This window comes from Xenopus tropicalis, chromosome 4, assembly GCF_000004195.4.
Source record: "Xenopus tropicalis strain Nigerian chromosome 4, UCB_Xtro_10.0, whole genome shotgun sequence".
Lineage (NCBI taxonomy): Eukaryota > Metazoa > Chordata > Amphibia > Anura > Pipidae > Xenopus > Xenopus tropicalis.
The window spans coordinates 16,436,024-16,460,550 of NC_030680.2; the positions used below are offsets into that span (position 1 = coordinate 16,436,024).

At 43.6% G+C, this 24,527-nt stretch overlaps 1 protein-coding gene across 11 annotated transcripts in view; it reads right to left on the bottom strand.

Annotated features, from left to right (window-relative positions):
• ppfibp2 (PTPRF interacting protein, binding protein 2 (liprin beta 2)) overlaps positions 1 to 24,527 on the bottom strand; it is an 87,221-nt gene that overhangs the window by 50,032 nt on the left and 12,662 nt on the right. For 8 of the 11 annotated variants that reach the window (XM_031900507.1, XM_031900505.1, XM_031900504.1 and 5 more), the window contains one exon: positions 20,807 to 21,021. In XM_031900507.1, the coding sequence (XP_031756367.1) occupies positions 20,807 to 21,021 (215 nt within the window). Of the gene's footprint in view, positions 1 to 11,945; positions 12,322 to 17,933; positions 18,046 to 20,806; positions 21,022 to 24,527 lie in introns of those variants that run through there. The other 3 variants (XM_031900514.1, XM_031900511.1, XM_031900512.1) reach the window with 3 other exon arrangements.

Consider the following 24,527-nt stretch of genomic DNA (forward strand, 5'->3'; position numbering starts at 1 on the left):
GAAGACTAGAATTATATGTAGCAGAATGCTGCCTTGCCTAACCTACTATCCCAAATGCTGGAGGGCTACAACTCTTAGCATACACCATCATCATCATCATCATCATCAGGGCCAGGGGTCCATCAACACCAAGCACAGATTGTTAAAGGAAATGTAAAGTTGCTCAGAGGCCTATTATAAGCAATTTACATACATATTAGTAGTTTTACAGTGCCAGCATAAAGAATGTAAAGCAACAGCGCCACCTGCTGTTCATGTGGCAACAATCGGCAGAAAATGACTTTAGTGAGAAAAGGAAAGTCTTGAAATGTTGCTCTGCTTAGAAAATAAAGTCAAGACTTTCCTCTTCTCACAGAATGAATTTTCAGCCAACTGCTGCTAGTTGTGGGGCCTCCTCATGCCTCTGTAAATAAAGAATAAGTAAACCTTCAAAATAAGATGATGTAAAATTGATGAGAGTGTTATTCTAAGCACGTCTGCAATTGACATTTATTGATATTTTTTCTAAGTCCAAGATATTACCGGATAAAGTACTGTCGTTATAAATGAATGTTGTTACAACAGCGCCACCTGCTGGTCACTTTTCAAACATGAAGTAGCCAAGGGCATTGTCAACTAACTCTCAACCCTCTGCTGACCCGCTATCATACACCCCTGCCCCCACTACCCGACCCTTCCCGCACTACCCTTTAGGGCAGGGATCCCCAACCTTTTATACCCGTGAGCCACATTTAAATGGAAAAAGTGTTGGGGAGCAACACAAGCATTAAAAAGGTTCCTGGGGTGCCAATAAGAGCTATAATTGGCTACTTAATAGCCCCTATGGGGACTGGCAGCCTACAGAAGGGTCTGGTTGTCATTTTACCTGGTTTTATGCAACCAAAACTTGCCCACAACCCAGAAATTTCAAAATAAGCACCTGCTTTGAGGCCACTGGGAGCAACATCCAAGGGGTTGGGGAGCAACATGTTGCTCACGAGCCACTAGTTGGGGATCACTGCTTTAGGGAATTGGTGTCTTTCAGCCCTAAACCCAAACACTTTGCCGGTATTCAGCAGGTACCCAACCCAATGCATTGCTAAACAGGCAGAATGTTAGTCTTTTATACAGAACTCTCTCCAGTGCAAAGTAGTAGGGGGGTTCACTTCCCATTTGTACCCAGTGCTCGGGCTGCTGTTCTGAAGCTCAATGAAAGAAATAGAAATAAAAAAAACATGCAGACACTTTGGCAGCCGGCGATGTGGGAATAGAGGGGTCGCCTGCGGGCAGAATGTTGGAAAGGTCTCAATGCAAACAAAATCCTCTATGGGGAGAGTGTTATTTTTGGAAGAGAGATAAGGAAGAGCTGATCCAGTTCCCTAAGTTAGTGGTTGCTTTCTTGACTGCCAGCAGTTAAAGGAGAGATATGGTTCCCCATCCTGTTACAGAGCTGTTGACCCTTTGAATGTTTTTGGATTCTCCCAGATTTATATCCCTGGGTGCACAGTCAGGGCATAGCGGGCATGCCTGGGTATTCCAAGGGCATGGCCAGAGGATACTCTACTTTTATTTTGTATATATTAGATCTTTTACATGACTATGATCTTTAGGGTAATGACACAAGGAGTCTTTGTATCCACCACACTGTGCCAAAGTGTTTAAAGGAAAACTATACCCTTAAATAATGTAGGGCTTTATAAAAATATATTGCATAAAACAGCTCATGTGTAAAACCCTGCTTCATCTAAATAAACCATCTTCATAAAAATGTACTTTTTTAGTATTATATGCCATTGGGTAATCCTAAATACAAAATTGCCATTTTAAGTACTAAGGGCCGCCCCCTGGGATCATAGGTGCACATAAACAAGCCAAGGCACACATACATGCTAGGCCCCATCAGCCAATGAATGGACAGAGTTCTGTCTTTTACTCCCACACTACTTCCTGTTACAGTTAGAGCTGCATTATTTCCTGTCAGGTGATTTCTGAGGGAGCACACAGCCCATCACTAAATGGCGGCTCAATGGAAAAGATATAAAAGGGCAATATTTACTGATATATATTCCAGATTCTTTAATTGGCCACTTAATATGATATAAGCTACCCTGGGTGGGTGTGGCTTTCTCCTAAGGAGCACTAGCCCAGGGTAAGTGATTATAATCATTGAGGGGTACCTCACTTTTTGGCACCCCCTCAGTGATTTTACCTTTCCTTTAGCGGTTTATTTATCCTTTAAAAGGTGGTCAACCCCTTTAAAGAGAATAAATGAGTCTTGCTTCTGTCAAAAGAACCAAAGGATCCAAAACTCTTTATACAAAACTGCTGCTTAAATGAAGTTTTTGTAAACTGACAGTATACGCTCCAATGCCTGTTGTGCACTACAACTTTGTTGCTGTGATATTATTTCAATGCCAAGTGAGTGCGACATTTGGATACCTTCAAGGCTAGCGTCCAGGCAGCTGCCTCCAATTACTTTGGTGACTTCAAACATGGCCCCATAATTTAAAGGGGAAATAAAAGGAACAGGACAAGCTCCCAATAAACATGATCTATGGCCTATACTATTATTGTGTCAAACAGTTTTTCCATGCAATGAAAGCAGACTGGGCCGCAGAGATAAGGCAGGTGAACACACACTAAATGCCACTTTTCACCAAGGACTGGCGGATCACGTGCCTGCCGAGAATGTTATCTGCGAATGACAGTGAAGGCAGCGATACCAATATATGTGGAAGCAATAAAATGTAATGAGAGTGTTCATAGTGGCGCTGCTTGCACTGATTGTGAGCATTGTTTAGCGATAAGGAAAATCAGTTGCCTTTGTTACTCATTTATGACTTCCTCCCCCGGGCCCCCCAAGCATGAGAATTAGATTGTAAGCTCTTTGGGGCAAGATAGGCATGAAAAATTCTGCGTACAGTTTTCTTCTGCATAAATGAAGCAAGGCTAAGAAGAATAGCTTGTGTATTTTTATTGGTGATCTAATAGGCTGAATTGGAGAGTGGGGGGTAACTTGGCCTTGCCTGCTCTGATATAAGGGCTCATTTACAGCCGCAAGCACAGCGAGCAAAGGGACATTTCGATCATGGTAAGCGTTGGGTGGCCGTGCAGATCAGGGGGGTGAGGATTGACTTGGCAGGCAGACCAAGTTGAGGGGGGATTTGGCACAGACAGGCAGGGTGCCAGGCCAAATAGTATTACCTTGGGCGCCCTTGGGCAACCAATCAATATTCACTAGTTACTGGCCTGCTGAGGTCTAAATAACATTAGCGGCTATTTGATGAATTGCTCAAGGCCTGGAATAACAATTGTTAATTGTGATCTCACCGTTAGCTGCAGCTTTGGGAGACCCCCATCTGCTATTGGAGGATTTTTGTCTCACTAGGTAATCTTGACCTGTGTGGTCAACTGCCCAGGGCGACAGTAATATAACGTCAGTATCGACACAATCCCTCGCCAGCTCACATACTACATACATACATACTGATCTAATTCTAATCACCCCATTGGTCTGTAATGTCCTTTCCTATTAGCAAAACAAAAACTGTAGTACCGTGTTAGCCAGTGTCAAAAATAATAAAAAAAACAACAAAACACAAATACAAGAGTATTGTAGAAATGATACCTACAGTATATTGGCTAACAATAAAAATACATTGCAAGCTTTCGGAGCTCTAAGGCCCCTTCATCAGGCCTTGAAATGCAAATATGAAAATTAACCATTGCCATCCCAGAGCAATACCAGTCTACATGGAGGCATGTTTACATGGAGCAGTTGAACTAGTTTGGGTGGCCAACTGGTCCTAGTCAGTAAAGTACCAGTTAAGAGGGGTTGCCACCTTTTAAAGAGTTCTTAATCAACCCGTGGGCTGGGGGCGGGTTGTGATGTTGATGTAATCATGATGTCAAGGGGGCGGAGTCATGACATCAAGGGGTAAGCGCTGTATTATCAAGCGTGGATCCACAGGAAATATGGTGAGTATAGGCTCTAGGAGGGAGATAAAGGGGTGGATTGGAAGTGGGCTGGGAGCATATTGACTACTTATTACAGATTAAAAAGCAAGTAGATTGGCGGTAAATTAGCAATAGCAACCCTGCTAGGCCAGCTAGCAACCCTATAGCCAAATCCGTGGCCAGTAGTACAGCTATGGGATCCCTTACCCGGAAACCCATTATCCAGAAAGTTCTGAACTCTGATTACAGAAAGGTTTATTTAATATTTAAATTATTTTTAGCAGACTTAAGTTATGGAGATCCAAATTATGGAAAGATCCCTTATCCAGAAAACCTCAGGTCCCGAGCATTCTGGATTACAGGTCCCATACCTGTACTAGCCAGTAAATTTTTAAACCCCTAGTTATTCCCCCACCCTGGACTGCCTCTAATCCAACCCAATCCCCTTTCCCAGCTCCCCACTAAAATACTATGATCTTCAGAAGTCCCCACCCAGTCTACCCCATTTACGTTATGGCCCTGCCCTCTTTATGTCGCAGCCCCGCCCCCATTCATAACGCAAGTGTTACAGCCCATAGCTTTCATTGGGAGAGTTGAGTAGTTGGACAGTCCCAGGTTGGAGATCACTGCTGTAGATGCTGATGCATTATTATGCACCCTAAGCACCCATGGCCGGGATCCATTCCCCATCACTTATCTCCTCTCCCCATGACAAGTGACAGCTACTCTCCCCATGTCATATAATTGCAGCACTTTGGGCACACCTTTTGCACAGCCCATCCCTGTATGTCTGAAAAGCTGTCACATTGGGTGGTGCTGAGTACTTTATGGCTAATCATCCTTAATTTACTGCTTCTATTAAAGGTGAAGTTCAACCTAATTGCAATTGTTTAGTGTAACAGAGACCAAAGTATTCAAGAGAACTTTACTTACCATAGTTCCATGAATGCTTATAAACTCTTACTAGCCTCTTCAATTGCAACAAAAAATTATTATGTACCTTATTAATCCCTGTTGGGATTTTGCTTGTTTGTCAATGGTTGTTGTAATTGTATAAACAATAAATAATAAAAAAAATAAAATAAAAGTGTTTTTAGCTGTTCTTTTTCTGGTAGCTAGAGCTGGCTTTCCCTAGCAACCCAGACATCATTTTGATAGTTGGAATATAATATAAAGAGGAGGAGCTGCATAGAAAAACGAGGAATACACTATAAGGCAATAGGCAAGATGGAGCTAGCAGGGCAAGGTGGGGACAGTAGGGCAAGGTGGGGACAGTAACACTTCATATCAGTGTGGCCCAGATAGATAAAGGCAGTCAGGGAGTGCTGGGATTTATAGTCCAATAACAACTGTAGGTTGGACAGTGATATCACAACTACAGACAACCTTGTGGTGCAGCACTCAGTATTATACACAAACTTCTGATTACTGCATAAATAAAGGGAAAGTATACCCTCTTCATGGGGGGGGGGTTACATTCACTGTAATTCTGTATATTGTTTCTGCAGATAGATTAGGAGTTATTATGCTGCATCTGGAGGTTTCATATCTGTGACAAATGAGCGGCCACAATCAGAACAGCTTCCTCCTGGGAAAAGCCCAAACTGGTTGGTTTAAAAGCATTAGTTTAATTTAAAATGAGCTTTTTATGATATCCACAGAAGTGTTCTCAGTCTATTTGCAATCAGGCTTTTTTTTTGGTAATTTTTGCCATATTTGCAATTTTTGTTCCGCAACTCACCTGCCTGGAATTTGAACTGCTGTGTACTAAGACTTGGTTACCCTAGCAACCAGGTAGCAGGTTAAATGTCAGAATGGGAGATCAATATAAAGATACATGTTTGAAAATAACAGTAGCTATAAATTGTAACTCCCACAATCAATCTGTTTTTGTTGACCCCAACAACTGGAGAGCATTTGCACACAGGCAAAATAGGAACACTATTAGAGTGCTCAGAACACTCTCTAAAGTGTTCCAAACTGTCTGCGGAAGTCTGGGTTTGGTGAGCGCCAAGAGAATGCTGCCTTCCTGAATGCAAAATGCCAATTGTAGTGATGAGCGAATCTGTTCCGCTTCGCCGAAAAATTTGCGAATCTTTCAAAAGATCCACGAAACGGCAAAAAATTCGGGAAACGCCGAAAATTTTCCCCACGGCTTTTATTTTGTTGCACGGCTATTCTTCTGTCGTCCGTGGCTATTATTTTGTCACATGGCTATTCTTTTGTTGCCCGCGGCTATTATTTTGTCGTGCAGCTATTCTTTTCACGCCTGTGACTATTCTTTTTTGACACTGATGCCAATTTTTGGACGTGCGGCAAATTTTTCTGCGGCTAATTTTTTCAACAATCCGCCAATGGCGAAATGCGGAAATTCGCCGCAAATCCATGCCTGGCAAAACATTTCGCCCATCACTAGCCAATTGTAAAGTCTGGTGGAAAAGGAATAATGGGTGGAGGCTGATTGGTTGGAATTTACCTACTTGGCCAACTTCATCTGCCCAATGGGTGCCCAGTTTACAAACAGAAAAACCATTACTTTAGGGCACAATTTGTACAGCAAAACGTAAAACATGACCCAACCATAGCTAGAGCAGCGATGTATCTTTATGGAAGGCTTGCCTTCTGCCAGCCAGAGCATTCCATTAGTAGCCCTTTACTCCCTTTGGTTTAGCTCACAGTTAAATAGTTATACCATATATGGGCCCAAGGGGAACGCACTCTCTTTGTATTCCCCTCAATATCCCTCTGCGGCAGCTATTTGTAATGGAAACAATTACCCTACAGGGCCATGCTGCAGACCCTCTTTTGCAAGCCCAGCTGTCAGTCTTCCTCAACTTTCCATTTTGCTCAGTTAATAAGGGAGATTTACCCTTATTTTGTTAGCTAAGATGATGTCATACAATACAGCCCCTTTTAACCGCTAGGCCCCCCCCTCTTTGGCTTTTTGTAATGAGATTATCACACAGCAGAGGGTCTATGGGAGGTGATAAGAAAACCCTTGGCAAGCCTACGAGAGAGGCTTCTTAGACAACACTGTAATAAATAATGCTAAACTTGTGCAGGCCTTGTAACCTATAGCAACCAACAAGATTTCTTTTAAACTGCGGACCATTCAATTCTATCTGCTGATTGGTTGCCATAGTTCACTGGATCCAGGGTGGGGGACAGGGGGTAGTGCAGTCAGGGGCCCTGTTGGTAACCCAAGATGGAAAGGTGTGATTTGCAGGTCTTGATAGGAACAGGGCTTGCAGGGAATGGGCAGGGCTTGCAGGGAAGTGGTCAGGGCTTGCAGGGAAGTGGTCAGGGCTTGCAGGGAAGTGGGCAGGGCTTGCAGGGAAGTGGGCAGAGCTTTGGAATAAATTAGGCATGGCTTAGGCTGAGTGAGTTATTATCTGGAAACCTGTTATCCAGAAAGCTCTCATATACAGGAATGTCATTTCCTATAGAGGCCCAGTTAAAAAGACATTTCTTCTTCTTTTAACTAATTTGCTCTTTACAATCCGACTGTACCTTATACTCGATGGTGACTAAGCTGCATGAATCTATATTGATGGCAAAATAATCTAAAAATGTTTTATTGTTAATGTTTTAGTCACAAGACCTGGTGTGTTTGTATTCCAGATAACAGATCCCGTACTAACTGGCTATGAAATAATGAATTCATGAATTTGGAATACAGCACAAGCTGCAAAGCAGAGGCTGAGTACAGATTTACTCTGCTGGTAAAATGTTAATATTTAGCTGCCCTTTAAATCTGACCGGCAGTGCGCTGAGTTTTGTTTTACAGCTGAACTTGGGCCTCAATTAAAGGTAAACAAACAAGTGAAAAAAATAAAAGAAAAATGTCCCCCCCCCCCCCCGGGTAAGTGGACTAAGCTGAAATATTAGGGCTGAAAACCAACAGCATTCCAGTAAGTTATTTTCTAACAATTGGGGGACTACAATGGGGGGAACTCTATAATCATGGGGCCCAATATTAAAAATCAGGACCCTTATCCCCAGGGGGCTTCAATTATTAGCCACACGCTACCAGGCCCCCAACACTTCATGCTGGCTATCCAAACAGTTGCTAAGAGGGTCACTGACCCTAGCAACTTGGCAAAGTTATGCGGTGACCCAGTTTGTAGCTGGGTACTGGGGGAAACATTTTACTTGTGCTAAATGCAATCAACACCAATGGGAAATGTTTTATGAACCTAAGGAAGAATCTCTATTTTCAGCCACTTGGCACCTTTTAAAAGCAGGGGTCTTATATACAATATAAATAATGGCTGGTTTGGCAAAAATGCCTTTGTTATAATGATTTCTATAGGTCCAACATATAATTCTGCAGGTCTTTACAGATATTATCCATCATTCTCATCAGCCCCTGCCCCTGTGGAGCTTACAATCTAAGGTCCCTATCCCATTCCCATCAGTCCCTGCCCCAGTGAGCTTACAATCTAAGGCCCCTATCACATTCCCATCAGTCCCTGCCCCAGTGAGCTTACAATCTAAGGCCCCTATCCCATTCCCATCAGTCCCTGCCCCAGTGGAGCTTACAATCTAAGGTCCCTATCCCATTCCCATCAGTCCCTGCCCCAGTGAGCTTACAATCTAAGGCCCATATCACATTCCCATCAGCCCCTGCCCCAGTGAGCTTACAATCTAAGGCCCCTATCACATTCCCATCAATCCATGCCCCAGTGGAGCTTACAACTTAGGTCCCTATCCCATTCCCATCAGCCCCTGCCCAATGGAGCTTACAATCTAAGGTCCCTATCCCATTCCCATCAGTCCCTGCCCCAGTGAGCTTACAATCTAAGGTCCCTATCACATTCCCATCAGTCCCTGCCCCAGTGGAGCTTACAATCTAATATCCCTATCACATTCCCATCAGTCCCTGCCCCAGTGGAGCTTACAATCTAAGGTCCCTATCACATTCCCATCAGTCCCTGCCCCAGTGAGCTTACAATCTAAGGTCTCTATCACATTCACATCAGTCCCTGCCCCAGTGGAGCTTACAATCTAAGGTCCCTATCACATTCCCATCAGTCCCTGCCCCAGTGGAGCTTACAATCTAAGGTCCCTATCCCATTCCCATCAGCCCCTGCCCCAGTGGAGCTTACAATTTAAGGTCCCTATCCCGTTCCCATCAGTCCCTGCCCCAGTGAGCTTACAATCTAAGGTCCCTATCACATTCCCATCAGTCCCTGCCCCAGTGAGCTTACAATCTAAGGTCCCTATCCCATTCCCATCAGCCCCTGCCCCAGTGGAGCTTACAATCTAAGGTCCCTATCACATTCCCATCAGTCCCTGCCCCAGTGAGCTTACAATCTAAGGTCCCTATCCCATTCCAATCAGTCCCTGCCCCAGTGGAGCTTACAATCTAAGGTCCCTATCCCATTCCCATCAGCCCCTGCCCCAGTGGAGCTTACAATCTAAGGTCCCTATCCCATTCCCATCAGTCCCTGCCCCAGTGGAGCTTACAATCTAAGGTCCCTATCCCATTCCCATCAGCCCCTGCCCCAGTGGAGCTTACAGTCTAATGTCCCTATAACAGTCACAGACACTATGCAATTTTGTCAGCCAATTATCCTGTCTGTAAGTGTGGGAGGAAACAAGAGTACCCAGAGAAAACCCACACAGACACAGGGAGAACATACAGACACCTTGCAGATAGTGCCCTGCTAGGATCCCAGTGTTACAAGGCAGGAATGCTACCCACTGTGCCACGGTGCCTAGAAGAATGCATTGTCTCTGTACCTGGCACAGATAAGGTAATCCTGCCACTGCCTAAATAGTTTTAATATCCCCTGTGGGGGTGCAACAAGTGCACTCAACTATGATTATGGGGAAGCCACTACATTTTTATCAAAGCACATGGGCCACTAGGGTAATGGTTGTACATGATAGAGAAATATAGCTTACATTTACTACAGCCTGCCAGATATCCTTGTAGTCCTGAGTTCTTAATGGTACACAAGGGGTACCCATTGCCGTACCTAACTAACTAACTAACTAACTTTAGGTACAGTAATGGACACCACTTTTCTAATGAAATTAAATCAGTTCTGTCACTTATGGTTAAGACACACTGGGCTACTTAGTAGCAGCTAAATGTGATGGTTTATAAACTCAAGAAAACACCCTGCCATAGACAATACAGGACCCATTATCCAGAAGGTTTTTCCAGATAAGGGGCCCCTAATTTGGATCTCAGTACCTTAAGTCAATAAAACAATAATTAAACCCAACAGTATTGTTTCACCTCCAATAAGGATTAATTTTATCTTAGTTGGGATCAAGTACAGGTACTGTTTTATTATTACAGAGAAAAGGGAATCATTTAACCATGAAATAAACCCAATAGGGCTGTTCTGCCCCCAATAAGGGGTAATTATATCTTAGTTGGGATCAAGTACAGGTACTGTTTTATTATTACAGAGAAAAGGGAATCATTTAACCATTAAATAAACCCAATAGGGCTGTTCTGCCCCAATAAGGGGTAATTATATCTTAGTTGGGATCAAGTACAGGTACTGTTTTATTATTACAGAGAAAAGGGAATCATTTAACCATTAAATAAACCCAATAGGGCTGTTCTGCCCCAATAAGGGGTAATTATATCTTAGTTGGGATCAAGTACAGGTACTATTTTATTATTACAGAGAAAAGGGAATCATTTAACCATTAAATAAACCCAATAGGGCTGTTCTGCCCCCAATAAGGGGTAATTATATCTTAGTTGGGATCAAGTACAGGTACTGTTTTATTATTACAGAGAAAAGGGAATCATTTAACCATTAAATAAACCCAATAGGACTGTTCTGCCCCAATAAGGGGTAATTATATCTTAGTTGGGATCAAGTACAGGTACTGTTTTATTATTACAGAGAAAAGGGAATCATTTAACCATTAAATAAACCCAATAGGGCTGTTCTGCCCCCAATAAGGGGTAATTATATCTTAGTTGGGATCAAGTACAGGTACTGTTTTATTATTACAGAGAAAAGGGAATCATTTAACCATTAAATAAACCCAATAGGACTGTTCTGCCCCAATAAGGGGTAATTATATCTTAGTTGGGATCAAATACAGGTACTGTTTTATTATTACAGAGAAAAGGGAATCATTTAACCATTAAATAAACCCAATAGGGCTGTTCTGCCCCAATAAGGGGTAATTATATCTTAGTTGGGATCAAGTACAGGTACTGTTTTATTATTATAGAGAAAAGGGAATCATTTAACCATTAAATAAACCCAATAGGGCTGTTCTGCCCCAATAAGGGGTAATTATATCTTAGTTGGGATCAAGTACAGGTACTGTTTTATTATTATAGAGAAAAGGGAATCATTTAACCATTAAATAAACCCAATAGGGCTGTTCTGCCCCAATAAGGGGTAATTATATCTTAGTTGGGATCAAGTACAGGTACTGTTTTATTATTACAGAGAAAAAGAAAATTCATTAAAAAAATGTATTTATTTAATTAAAATGTAGTCTATGGGAGACAGGCATTCCGTTATTCTGAGCTTTCTGCATAATGGGTTTCCGGATAACAGATCCCATACCTGTACTGAGAATTGCCTCTGCTAAAACACACCTAGAGACAATTATCAGTAAATGATCAGCATTGTATTTTTTAGTAGCCACAAGAAGTATCTGCTACTAGTAGCTCCGTGTGTCTTCACCCTTATCCTTCAGCTCAATACCATTACTTGTTAAATCATAGAAGTTTTTTTTTTACGTACTAAGATGAGAATATCCCCTGATCTTCCCAGTCCCCCCTGCCTATCTACATATCCTGCTCGGCATCCCTGTCCCACTACCTCAAAGCACAATATTGACACAAACGGGGTAAAAAAAAACCACCTCTGCTATGCAGTTCTGCATTGAAAGAAAATATACAATAAAACCTGGCTACCTATTAGCGACTGACAGCCCCAGCCTTGCTTGGGAGAGGTACCTTGTGTAACTGTGTGTAGTTAGTGAGCCGTTCTCTAAGCACAAACCAAAGCACTTACCCTTTTAAGCCACCTGAAATGCTTGTATATATCAATTTCAATATCCATGCTGTGCGCCCATTTCGCAGGTCAGGTCCCCGCTGCTGTGAGAAGTCTCCTTTGTCTGGCAACCTTGCCTTTTTGTCGTTCGTGGACTCGAATGCCTTGTTGTGTTCCTCCGAACACAAATAATCTGGTCACATTTTACAGTCGGCGCTCAGCCCCGCAGGCGGGCTCTGCAGTGATTTAACTGCCACACACTTAAAGAAGCCTACTGTCGCTCGCTGCAGCCTCCCTAGTAATGCTGCTCTGGCACGGGATCCCCAGACCGGTTCTACAATGAACCTATATTCCCTGAATGGATTTAGGAACCTCCTGTAATGTAGCTGCTGGCGCACAGAGGGAGAGAGAGTAAAAGCTAAATATTGCCGAGCCGTCACAGGGAAACTATTTTCCAGCAATGCCAGAAGCTGGAACTCATTACAAAGAGACCCCTGCTTCCTGTCTCTCTTTTACACACTGTTTATGGAGAGACGCCATAAGCAGCCCCTGTCAAACGCGCTGGGTCGCTCATGTATTCTCCAGCATCCAGAATAACAAAACCACAATATTAATGGGAATGACTAAAGTCTGGCATAGAAAGAATTGTTATTCCGTAGAACTGGGGGGGAGCTGTAACAAGCCTGGGGTGGTACTTCCAAAAAAAGAGAATGAAATATTCAGAATTTGGTACAAAAGAATCAGTCTGGACTGGGAGTCAAAATAAGCCCTGGCATTCCAAGTACACAGAGGCCCAAACTGCCCCCCAGCAGCCCAATAAATAGTGAGTGTCTGTGGCACCTTACAGCCCCCCCTGGCATTCCCAGTACCCAGAGGCACAAACAGCCCCCCAGCAGCCCAATAAATAGTGAGTGTCTGTGGCACCTTACAGCCCCCCCTGGCATTCCCAGTACCCAGAGGCACAAACAGCCCCCCCAGCCCAATAAATAGTGAGTGTCTGTGGCACCTTACAGCCCCCCTGGCATTCCCAGTACCCAGAGGCACAAACAGCCCCCCCAGCCCAATAAATAGTGAGTGTCTGTGGCACCTTACAGCCCCCCTGGCATTCCCAGTACCCAGAGGCACAAACAGCCCCCCCCCAGCCCAATAAATAGTGACTGTCTGTGGCACCTTACAGCCCCCCTGGCATTCCCAGTACCCAGAGGCACAAACAGCCCCCCAGCAGCCCAATAAATAGTGACAGTCTGTGGCACCTTACAGCCCCCCTGGCATTCCCAGTACCCAGAGGCACAAACAGCCCCCCCCCAGCCCAATAAATAGTGACTGTCTGTGGCACCTTACAGCCCCTCTGGCATTCCCAGTACCCAGAGGCACAAACAGCCCCCCCAGCCCAATAAATAGTGAGTGTCTGTGGCACCTAACAGCCCCCCTGGCATTCCCAGTACCCAGAGGCACAAACTGCCCCCCAGCAGCCCAATAAATAGTGACAGTCTGTGGCACCTTACAGCAGCCCCCCTGGCATTTGCCCAAATCCACAGATTGCCAGTCCGGGTCTGAGTGTGGGAGCCTGCGCCTGTATTGGTTGGGATACGCGCATCCTATAATGACTCCCTGGAATATATACACCCATTCATTTTTAGTTTTTACGCTGGCTTCCATAGTGCGTGTGTAATTTTCAGTCCTATTAGATATCATACATTTATAGAGTTTAAAAGTTTTATTAGGTTTGCTTATTCAGCTAAGATTTTTTATTGCCCCTTCCCGTTCCTCTACTAAAGCAGTCGCAGAGCTCTACAGGCAGCACTGCACCTACGCTGGGCCTCATTTACGAATGTCAAGGTGCCATTGCTGCAGCCCTCTGGGGTAATGGGATTATTGGGGTAACTACCAGGGGGCAGAGGGTGCACTTGCATCAGTGCCCGTTTTCCTGGTCAGACCTGCATTGGGGTGGGCAGAGTCCACTAAACCCCAGGGCTCAAGGCTGCAAGCTGATTGCACGGGGAAGTGGTGAGTCCGGTGTAAAGATTGGGCAAACTTTCCCGTGCAATCAGCAACCCAAAAAATGGGTGCAAACTGTCAAGCCCCTCATTTCTCATGGGATTTGTGCAGTCTGTGCTTTGCTCCTTGTGTTGCGCAATGCAGTTACCTGTGGCTACAAAGAACATAAATACATTGCCCCTCTGTGCCTTGTGCCCACTGGCACTCCCCAGGTAGCATGCCTGAATAATACACAAGCTATGGAGCGACAAAATGGGATGCCTACATACAGCCCTAAGCCTTATGAATACAGCACTGCAAAATGCAGTCAGCAATGTATTCATGAGAAACAGCACAGGTATTTTGCACTCTCTACCTGCACTTTTGCCATGAATACATTACTAACTGCATTTGGCAGTGCTGTATTCATGAGGCTGTATGTGGGCTTTTTGTCGCTCTGTAGCTGGTTTATTATTCAGGCATGCTACCTGGGGAGTGCCAGTGGGCACAAGGCACAGCGGGGCAATGTATTTATCTTCTTTGTAGCCACAGGTAACTGCATTGCACAACACAAGGAGCAAAGCACAAACTGCACAATTCCCATGTGAAATGAGGGGCATGAGAGAGGCCCATAAACAGGCAAATAATAACTGAAACCTGGAGGAGGAGCTGAGTTGGCAGTTTGCATTGGCCTCCGTAAGATATTGTTATCATTCTGGTGACAATATCCTTTTAGTATAACTACTGAGCACAGAACATGAGACGGCACTTGAGAAGTGCTTTTTTTGGTGTTATAACCGCAACCAAAAAAGTGCAGTTATCCACTAAAAATAACAGTTGTATCCTATGTTACTAGGTCTTTGATCTACAGACCCCCCCTCTTCCTATCCAAACAAACAAGGGGTTCTGTATGACTCCAGCGGGGCAGAGATTAGCCTTGGGGATGGTTTCGGTGCAGCTGGACCCCTCGCAGTTAGGCTAATTTATGTCCAGCAGAGGAGATGTAATCCAATCCCAACACTTTCCAGGCTACAGACGGGAGCAGCTTGGCAGCTCTTTCACTGGGATCAGATTAATCTTACTGGTCCAGATATCAAACCATTGGTAGCTTTTACACATCCGCTGTATATATAGACAGGGCTGTTAAACCCATTAGTATATTTGGACAGGAGGGAGGGGGGGATTAATCAGAATTGAAATGTCTCAGCAGCTGCAGAACCTCCAAAAATAAAGAGCAACCAACAGAGATGCAAGTGGGTGATGGGGTGATTACGCTGGGGCGCAGTCTTTCTGGGGCTCCACAGTGCAGTGGTTATATACAGGGGAAAGTTAATTGTGCAGCATAAATGTATATGGTGATTGGTAACTGTGCTGGCATTACAAGTAGGATAGTAAGTGAGTGTTTCCAAACTGGGGCCCCTAGCACTTTCAGCTCTATGGCAGCTCAATGGTGTCCGTTGCAAGGCTGGCAAGAGGTTCTGAAGCTGCCACAAAGAGAATGCCAAAACATCGCTTTGCCTTACTCCTCCATAAACTGCACTGGCAGAATCCCAATTCTAACTGATCAGAAGTCACAGCTGGCAGGGTAAGTGGCAGATTACCCATAAGGCAGAGCAGCAAATGCCAATCCATGCCCTGGTGTCAGGTGGCAAAGTGACAGCTGGGCTTCCTCTGGGCGAGACACTGTAGGAATGTTCTATTATTTTATATGCCAGGCTTTTCCCTAGTTCTCCAACAAATCTCCCCCCCAAGCCCGAAGTTATAGACAAGGTGGCCCCTGGCAATGTAGCAAGGTTGGGGCTCTATCTGACTTGGGAGAATGAGCTGCAGTTTATTAGTTGTACTTCCGGGGGGGTTACTGGCCGGGACATCTGACCATCTGGCTTAGCGCCGGCTGAGTTTATCCTTTGCATATAAATATTTACAGCTCCTTATTTCCTTTATTGCCGATTGGTTCACATGTGAATAACATTTTTCCCCTCAATGTCTTGGACTGAGCTGCAAATTTGATGACCTTCAACTTTCCCCTGTCCAATGTTATTTGCCCCGAGAAACTGGGAAAACGATTTATTGTGTTTATACACAGTTTGCTCAAATTGTTTTGCTAGGGCATTAACATAACAGCTATTTTTAATCTAAAACGCCACATGGACATGGGATGCTAATGGTCTAAGCCAGATGAAAACGGTTGAATACAGAGCAAGTGTCCAAAATTGCCCAGCAGAGCAGAACATGGCTGCCCTCACCTGGGGACACTACAGGCAATTGCCAATTTCATTTTAGGAAATGCAAGGATTAAATCAAATAAATTGATTAGAGAAATAGAACATTCACAGAGCTAGAGCCAGGGCCTTTCTTATTAATTGTAGGCCCAATGTTGGACCATTTTGCTGGGTCTTGCTGCCTGGTGGGCAAAATGCCTCTGGGGTTTGGAACTTCCTCGCTCCTACTGACTGCTGCTAGCTGCCTCTTTACCTATCTCCCTTGTTCCATTGGTCCCCAGAATTTCTTGGTATGGTCTGTCCCCCAAGCTTTTCATGACGCACCCATACATATCATTACACACTGTGGCCATCAACCATTTCACCAATACTTTGCCCCTAAGCTCATTTATGAACACAAGAGCTACATTTTTGGACTGCTGTTTTTTTACCCAAAATGCAGTATTTTGCCCCACATATCCAGCATAATTAATGTCTGTGCCACTTGTGTCATGCCCAGGAACCCTGATATTCTCATTATCATATATAATAATGCATGTATACATGTTACACTGCTACTGTAGCTACTCAGCAGCGCACCAACTCTGTGTGAATGATCCCCACCTGCACTGACGCTACAGAGCTGAATCCCTGAGGAACAATAATGAGTGCGGTTGTGTGTTTGTGGCTAATAGGGAACAATGGAGCCTTTATACCAGCCAGGAGGGGAAGCTACAAAGAAACTGACAATCTAATATTTGAGGATGAAAACAGAAAGAGGTGCAGCAAAACAATACAAAGGGGAAACGTGGGAAACTGATATCATCAATGTAACCACAGACTCCGAAAAAACTGCCTTTTAGTTTCTTAAAGGAACAATGACCCGAATATTTCCTTTAAAATTGGCAGCTTTCTGTTACTAAATATATCTAGTTATCTGCAAATTAAATATGAAAGGTTGAACCTTGGGCCCTTTGCGAATGTGCGGTGGAACAGCTGGGCTGTAAACAATGGGTATCAGATGGGACATAATTGCGTTTTTATAGATAGCTGGAATATCTGTCATAAAGTGTCACACAGCTGATGGAAATGAGAGAGGATTAACCATTTTAATAACTTTTCCTATGCAAGAACAAATGTGACTATATGAAATACGACTGCCGGTCTAATGTCCCTCTATCAAATATTTGAAACACAAGTGACGTTGCATTGGATAAACGGGCAAACAATCAGAGTGAGTTTAGCTTCACTGGCCAATCAGGAGCTAGCACAGGTGTCAGCTGTGGGAGGTTTTTGGAACACATCTTGGAACACCCCAGTTAAGCACCAGCCACGCCCAGTTACACCCCAACCACACCCCAACTGGTTTACAAATCCGGTTAACCAATCCGGAAAACTAATAAAAACTGCATGAAATGACGGCTCTGAGTCTGGGTGCTAATTTCACTGCCACACTGCCCAATAAACCCTGTATATATTTTCCCTTTAAATGAGCGCTACCCCCCAAAAAGACCTGTATTGTGTTCTTCTTGATAAAGAAATATAAACCCTGGAAAAAAATGAATGTAACACTCTTATGGTGAAGACACACAGAGCTACTAGTAGCAGCTACTTGTCACGGCTACTAAAATAGACAATGCTAAGCATTTACTGATAATTGTCTCTATGTGTGTTTTAGCAGAGGCAATTCTCAGTATTGTCTATGGCAGGGTATTTTCTGGCGTTTAGCAGACCTGACAAGTAGCTGCTACTAAGTAGCTAGTGTGTCTTCACCCTTATGATGATCCTATGATCCATTAGACAGCGCCTCATATGAAACAGATGTTCTTACTAGCTCTGCTTGCAGGTTCTGCCTGCTGTTCTGCCGCTGGTAGTGGTAGGTCCATTGGGTTCTAGTCCAGCTCACGCAGATATACAATATATTCTGTGCAGTTTCAGCAACTCCCTGTGCCCCTTGGAAGAAACAGCCGAGGAAAGTCCTTAATTAACGACAGCAAACAATGCACTAGGCCCGCAGCACTCACCTACCCACGCTGCCCAACCTACTGTTTGTTTCTCATTACAACGACCCATTGTTTCCCTTGCCAATGTCTTCTGCACCCTTCTCAGTTCTCACGGTCACTGCATGGGATGTTACCACTTATTGTTCTATATTGAGATGTCTGACTGCGAGGGAGGCAGGGAGAATGCCATTTGTATCCCTCATGCCTGATCATTGGGATTTTGCACTGCTTCTGCTACTGAACCTCCTTAATAAATGGTCCCTATACACTGAATTGCTATGTCAAGTTTTCCTTATAATGTATAATTAAAGAGAAACTATACCGCCAGAATGAATACTTATTAAACAGATCACAACATATACAACAGTTTATATCATATTAAGTGACCTATTAAAGAATCTTGCCGAACTGGAATATATATATCAGTAAATATTGCCCTTTTACATTTTTTCTCTTGAGCCGCCATTGAAAGATTTTGTTTGGTGAGGTCGCCAAACAAGCAGATCTTTCCCCCAGGCTCCTACCTTGAGTTAGGTGATATTGGGTTGATCCGACTATTCGGCCATTGCTGCTATGCAGGCCTTCGGATCAAAGACCACATCATCAAGCAGACCTGTTACTAAATCTGATGGAAAAAAAATCAAACCTGCCTTATTAATATCTGGCCAATTTCCATCCAGATACTGGTACAGTTGGCCGGTCAGAGGGCCCCATACATGGGCCAATAAGCTGCTGACTGGTGTGTCACCAACTTTTATCTACTCGTGTATGGCTGCCTTTACATGTGCCCAAGATTAGATGGTGCTGTTGAAGCCCAGTATATATATATAGTATATTATTCCCTTACAGTTTAACTACAACTCCCAGAACATTTCATTCAGCCGTCCCACTAAAGACATCTCACTGCCCATGACATTCCAATTTCCCAATAACCCAAAACAAATGTGGTTGAGCAGCTCATAGGGTCTTGAAGTATTATGGGCATTCTATAGGTGAGAAGCACCAAACCTCTCGTATCTGTGCCACCCTGAGAAATCACCCTCCCCAACATGAATAATAAGATTAGGCACCCATAAACAATTGTTCATACCCTACAGCAGTGGTCCCCAACCAGTGGCTCGGGGGCAACATGTTGCTCCCCAACCCCTTGGATGTTGCTCTCAGTGCCCCCAAACCAGGGAGTTATTTTTAAATTCTTGACTTGGGGGCAAGTTTTCGTTAAATAAAAACAAGATTTCCTACCAAATAAAGCCCCCTGTAAGCTGATAGTGTGCATAGAGGCTGCCTAATAGCCAATCACAGCCCTTATTTGGCTCCTCCATGAACTTTTATGGTGCTTGTGTTGCTCTTTCACATTTGTCTGTGGCTCATGAGTAAGAAAGGTTAAGGATCCCTGCCCTACAGAATGCAGTAGTACATGGATAGGTATCTAATACAAAACAAGACAAATACCTGTCTATCTATGGGTCAGCGCTTCCTCCATTGTCCCCAAGTCAGTGCTCCATGCAGCCGTAAGAATCAAAGTGTATGTCACTACCTGCACTGACTCAGCAGCACCCTCCCTATGTGCCCATTCCTTGTCTCTGCATTCTCTCTGGCAGCCTTTGACCTCTTCCTTATGGAGCTGAACCTTGCACCCAAACACCGGAAAGGAAGAACTAGCAATAAGGGCACAGTGTTGGGCAAAGGTCATATCTTTCAACAACTACTTGCGGAATGTAAAGGAATTTTAATGGCCTTTCTTATTATCAGTCTTTGTTACAGAAATATGCGGAAGATACAGTTTGAACAGTTTTGACCATTTGATACCATAACTGCTCAAGCAACTTACCTATGGTATTTATAGAGAGAGTCTGATTGGGTCCATTCTGACTGTGCCTTTACAATCTTTCCAGCCATAGAATTTAATTAATTGATTACTTAATGAATGAATGAATTCATTCATAACATTGTACTTTGTTTTCTGATACTAATACCATTTCTTGTTAAAGGAGAAGTACAGAGAAAATCACTAGGGTTGGCAATTTGTAAGGCCTTGTCAACCCCCCACTTGTCACCAACTCACCCAACAAACCCACCCCTCCCGCTTGCCTATTGCCCTGCTGTGGCTGGATATACAGAAGGGTCAGACCTAGGGTTAGGCAGAAGAGGTAGCCTAGCGCCCCCTACTGTTCCACCCTAGACAAGTCCCCTAGTTCCCATCCTGGATAGGGCCCTCCCAGTAATTCTAGTTATGTCAAAAACTGCCTATAAACTTCCTTAACAATCAAGCTAACGATTGCAGAAAAGTGTGAGGGCCAGGCAGGGGCAAACTCCACTGACCCCCCCAATGAATTATAAACTTAAGGTAAATTCCCCTGCCCCCCCCAGTGAACTTACTGATTTATTAGCACATTAATTATCTTATTATAGAGTAACATCAGCTGTTTATATTGGGATCTATTTACTGAATTATATCTCCTGTATGAACTTTACAGCAGGGGCATGACTGGTTATTGTGGAGCAGGTAAGGGGGGGTCTCAGATGACGCAGATGGTCAGTTGGTGGATCTCCCCTATGATTGGATTAGTTGTGGGTGGCTGTAGGTACACTGCCAAAAAACTGTCAATCATTGGATAATACAGCCAATTAGGATGGTACCCAGACTCATCATGGCTATGCTCTATTGTCAGCATGGGATTTAGAGCCAGCGACTACTCACCAAGTTGCTCTGCAGCCATTCCATGACATAGAAGGCCGTGGCATTTGGTACTTGATTTCGGAGTGCGTCTCTTTCCTGGGAGTTCTGCACCATTTCCAAGGAAACCTTCAGCTCCTCTACGAGATGCAGAATTGATATGGTCCCAAAGTACTCCTCCGGAACTGGGGATCCGATTTCAAACACTCCATTCGCAAACTCTGTGGCTGCCTTTGTGCCTGAAACATTCCCACAGGAAGCAGAGAAGGTTATGGTTTCGGAGATGTATGCAGGCTGCTGCTTTGTTATACATGACATTTCTGTTATTTGGGACATGGGGATCCTCATTAACCTGATTTATGGCACAAGCTGCTGCCAGTTTACGGAGTTTAGGGACCCACTCACAATATACAGTATATATGCAATTTAACAGTCACAGGACGAGGCTGATTAGTAATTAATTCAGAGCCACGTTACATGGCAGCTCAGAAACCAGTGAAGCCTTCATCAGGATTTAATAATCAACCCTGCAGCTTCTATGACCTCATATTCCTGATGACCCCTTAATTTAGCTTCTCAACAGTAGCCCACAGCGCACTGAGCATGTGCAGTGCCGCTGACACACAAAAGATGGCCTAACAAGGTCAGAAGACAGGGAGCTGCAATGAGAAACTTTGAAATGCTTATCTTTATTTTATTAAAGGAGACAATAACCTTTCCTGATCTACTTGCTGAACTACGTGGCAATCTCGGGTAATTGTAAGAGAATGCAGAAGGCATATTCTTGCAGTTACCAAGGGTCAATGCATGTAAAGAGTTTTATGGACATTTTGTCACTCCCCACAAAAGTCCTATCTGTCTTTTCCCAGCTCTGTATAACTAATGAGAAGATTCTACAATGAGACTCCTGACTGCTCTCTGTTATTAAGTGGCTGCAGGTTGGATATTTAGCTCAGCTAATTCAAACAATATGGCTGCTCCTACTCAAATGCTTACGTGTAGAGATGGAATCTATAATGTGCATAGTAAGTCATGTTTTTGGAACTCTAAAACCAGGGATGGGCAATTGGAGAATCTGACTGCAGCTGGGAGTTGTAGTCCGCTGTCTGTAGGGGGCTGGGAGTTATAATTCAGCTACATCCACAGGTTTTCTCATGCCTGTACCTATATCTATTCTAAAAAAGAAAAAAAAACAGATTTTCCTCTATTTTCCTTTTTTTCATTTTCTCATGCGAAACCACAAGGTGTCCCCACAGCACTATAATGTGAAATGCGTGCATTGATAAAAATAAGGATCTGCGGGAGAAATATATTTTATTCCATTTGAGAAAAATAAAATCCTTGATAATCCTTCCTGTACTTTATATCATTATTTCATTGGTTGGCTGAGAATGCATTGTATAGGTATAGGACCTATTATCCAGAATGCTCGGGACTAAGGGTGTCCCGGATAAGGGGTCTTTCTGTAATTTGGATCTCCGTACCTAAGTCTACTAAAAAATCAATAAACCATTAATCAAACCCAATAGGCTTGTTTTGCCTCTAGTAAGGATTACTTAAATCTTAGTTGGGATCAAGTACAGGTACTGTTTTATTATTACAGAGAAAAGGGAATCATTTAACCATGAAATAAACCCAATAGGGCTGTTCTGCCCCCAATAAGGGGTAATTATATCTTAGTTGGGATCAAGTACAGGTACTGTTTTATTATTACAGGGAAAAGGGAATCATTTAACCATTAAATAAACCCAATAGGGCTGTTCTGCCCCCAATAAGGGGTAATTATATCTTAGTTGGGATCAAGTACAGGTACTGTTTTATTATTACAGAGAAAAGGGAATCATTTAACCATTAAATAAACCCAATAGGGCTGTTCTGCCCCCAATAAGGGGTAATTATATCTTAGTTGTGATCCAGTACAAGGTACTGTTTTATTATTACAGAGAAAAAAGAAATCAATTTTAAAAATCTGAATTATTTGATTAAAATGGAGTGTGTGGGAGATGGGCTTTCCATAATTCGGAGCTTTCTGGATAATGGGTATCCAGATCCGGACTATTGCAAGGGTCTCAGGACCGGACCTGGGGGGGGGGGCAACAGGCAGGTATGTCTCCTGCCTACCCTTTGTCCCTGCTCCCTTGTCATTGCCCCCGCGTCATTGCCCCCGCATCACTGCCCCCCGCATCATTGCCCCCGCGTCATTGCCCCCATCTCACAATGACAAGCAATGCAATGATTGACAAAGCAATGACTGCACTGCACACACACACGGGGGAAAAAAGGGTGTAGGGACGAGTTGGCCGACAGGGTTGTCTAGGGCACCCAGTAGGCTTTGCCTGCCCCTGAAGGATCTAGTGGGGGTAACTAAAAGTTACCTACCAGGAGCCCCCAAAAAGATCATTTTATGGCCTGACGAACCTTTGGGAATAAGACATTTTCCACAAACCTATGTTAAAACTGCTTATCAGTCAGTGTCCCACTGAGCCCCCCCCCAACAGTCACAGGGTCCACTTCCTTTGTACTTACACCCCTTTAATGATCACTTTGATTTTTGGCCCTAAGGCCAAAGACCCCCACATATAAAGGGGCTCATTATCAACAACATTTCCTGGAGAATAGACTGGTCAGAACAATTGATTTGGGCCCAAGATACAGAGACATTTGTGATCTGTTTGGTACTGCTGTAATTAAAGGGCATATAAACCTTCCCAAGAATGATGCTTTGGGTCTCTAAGTTTCACATCCCAAGCCATTAATAATAACAGAGGATACGGAAAAAGATTTGTTGCTTTAAGGATATGTCTCAATGGTTTTGGGAGTACAAATTCATCATGCTTTAACCCATGCCAACATATAGATGGAGCAACAGTGCTATGGAAGGTTTATGTCCCATATGACTAGTAACACGCAGTTCAGTAATAGGAATTCTCCAGTATATTATTGATGAGTAACTGTAGTTCAGCAACCATAGAAGTGGCTTCTTAAAGCTTAAAGTTTAAATGCAACAGTCTAAAACTAACATTCAGACTGAAATTGTAGAATAAAGCCCTAAAAATAACAAGTTGGAGGATGTTCATGATATAGTTGGCAGGCACCAATCGTACAAAAGAGACTCTCTGGAAATACATTGTAGGTCCCCCAAGGATATGTCAGATATACAATACATGCGCAGATTTTATCCATATCCAACTAAAATTTTTTAACCACTAAGCGACTGATCGCCATGTTACAAAAAGTATCGGAATGATAATTCAGAGCCCACACATGGTCTGAAAATTATATGAAATATATTGGTGCGTGTATGGCCAGCTTTAGTCAGGACCCCCAGAAGTTCCAGTTATATTTGACAGATTTGCTCCCCACACGTATACTAACACTGTACATGAGTCAGGACCCCCAGAAGTTCCAGTTATATTCGACAGATTTGCTCCCCACACGTATACTAACACTGTACATGAGTCAGGACCCCCAGAAGTTCCAGTTATATTAGACAGATTTGTTCCCCACACATATACTAACACTGTACATGAGTCAGGACCCCCAGAAGTTCCAGTTATATTAGACAGATTTGTTCCCCACACGTATACTAACACTGTACATGAGTCAGGACCCCCAGAAGTTCCAGTTATATTAGACAGATTTGCTCCCCACACGTATACTAACACTGTACATGAGTCAGGACCCCCAGAAGTTCCAGTTATATTAGACAGATTTGTTCCCCACACGTATACTAACACTGTACATG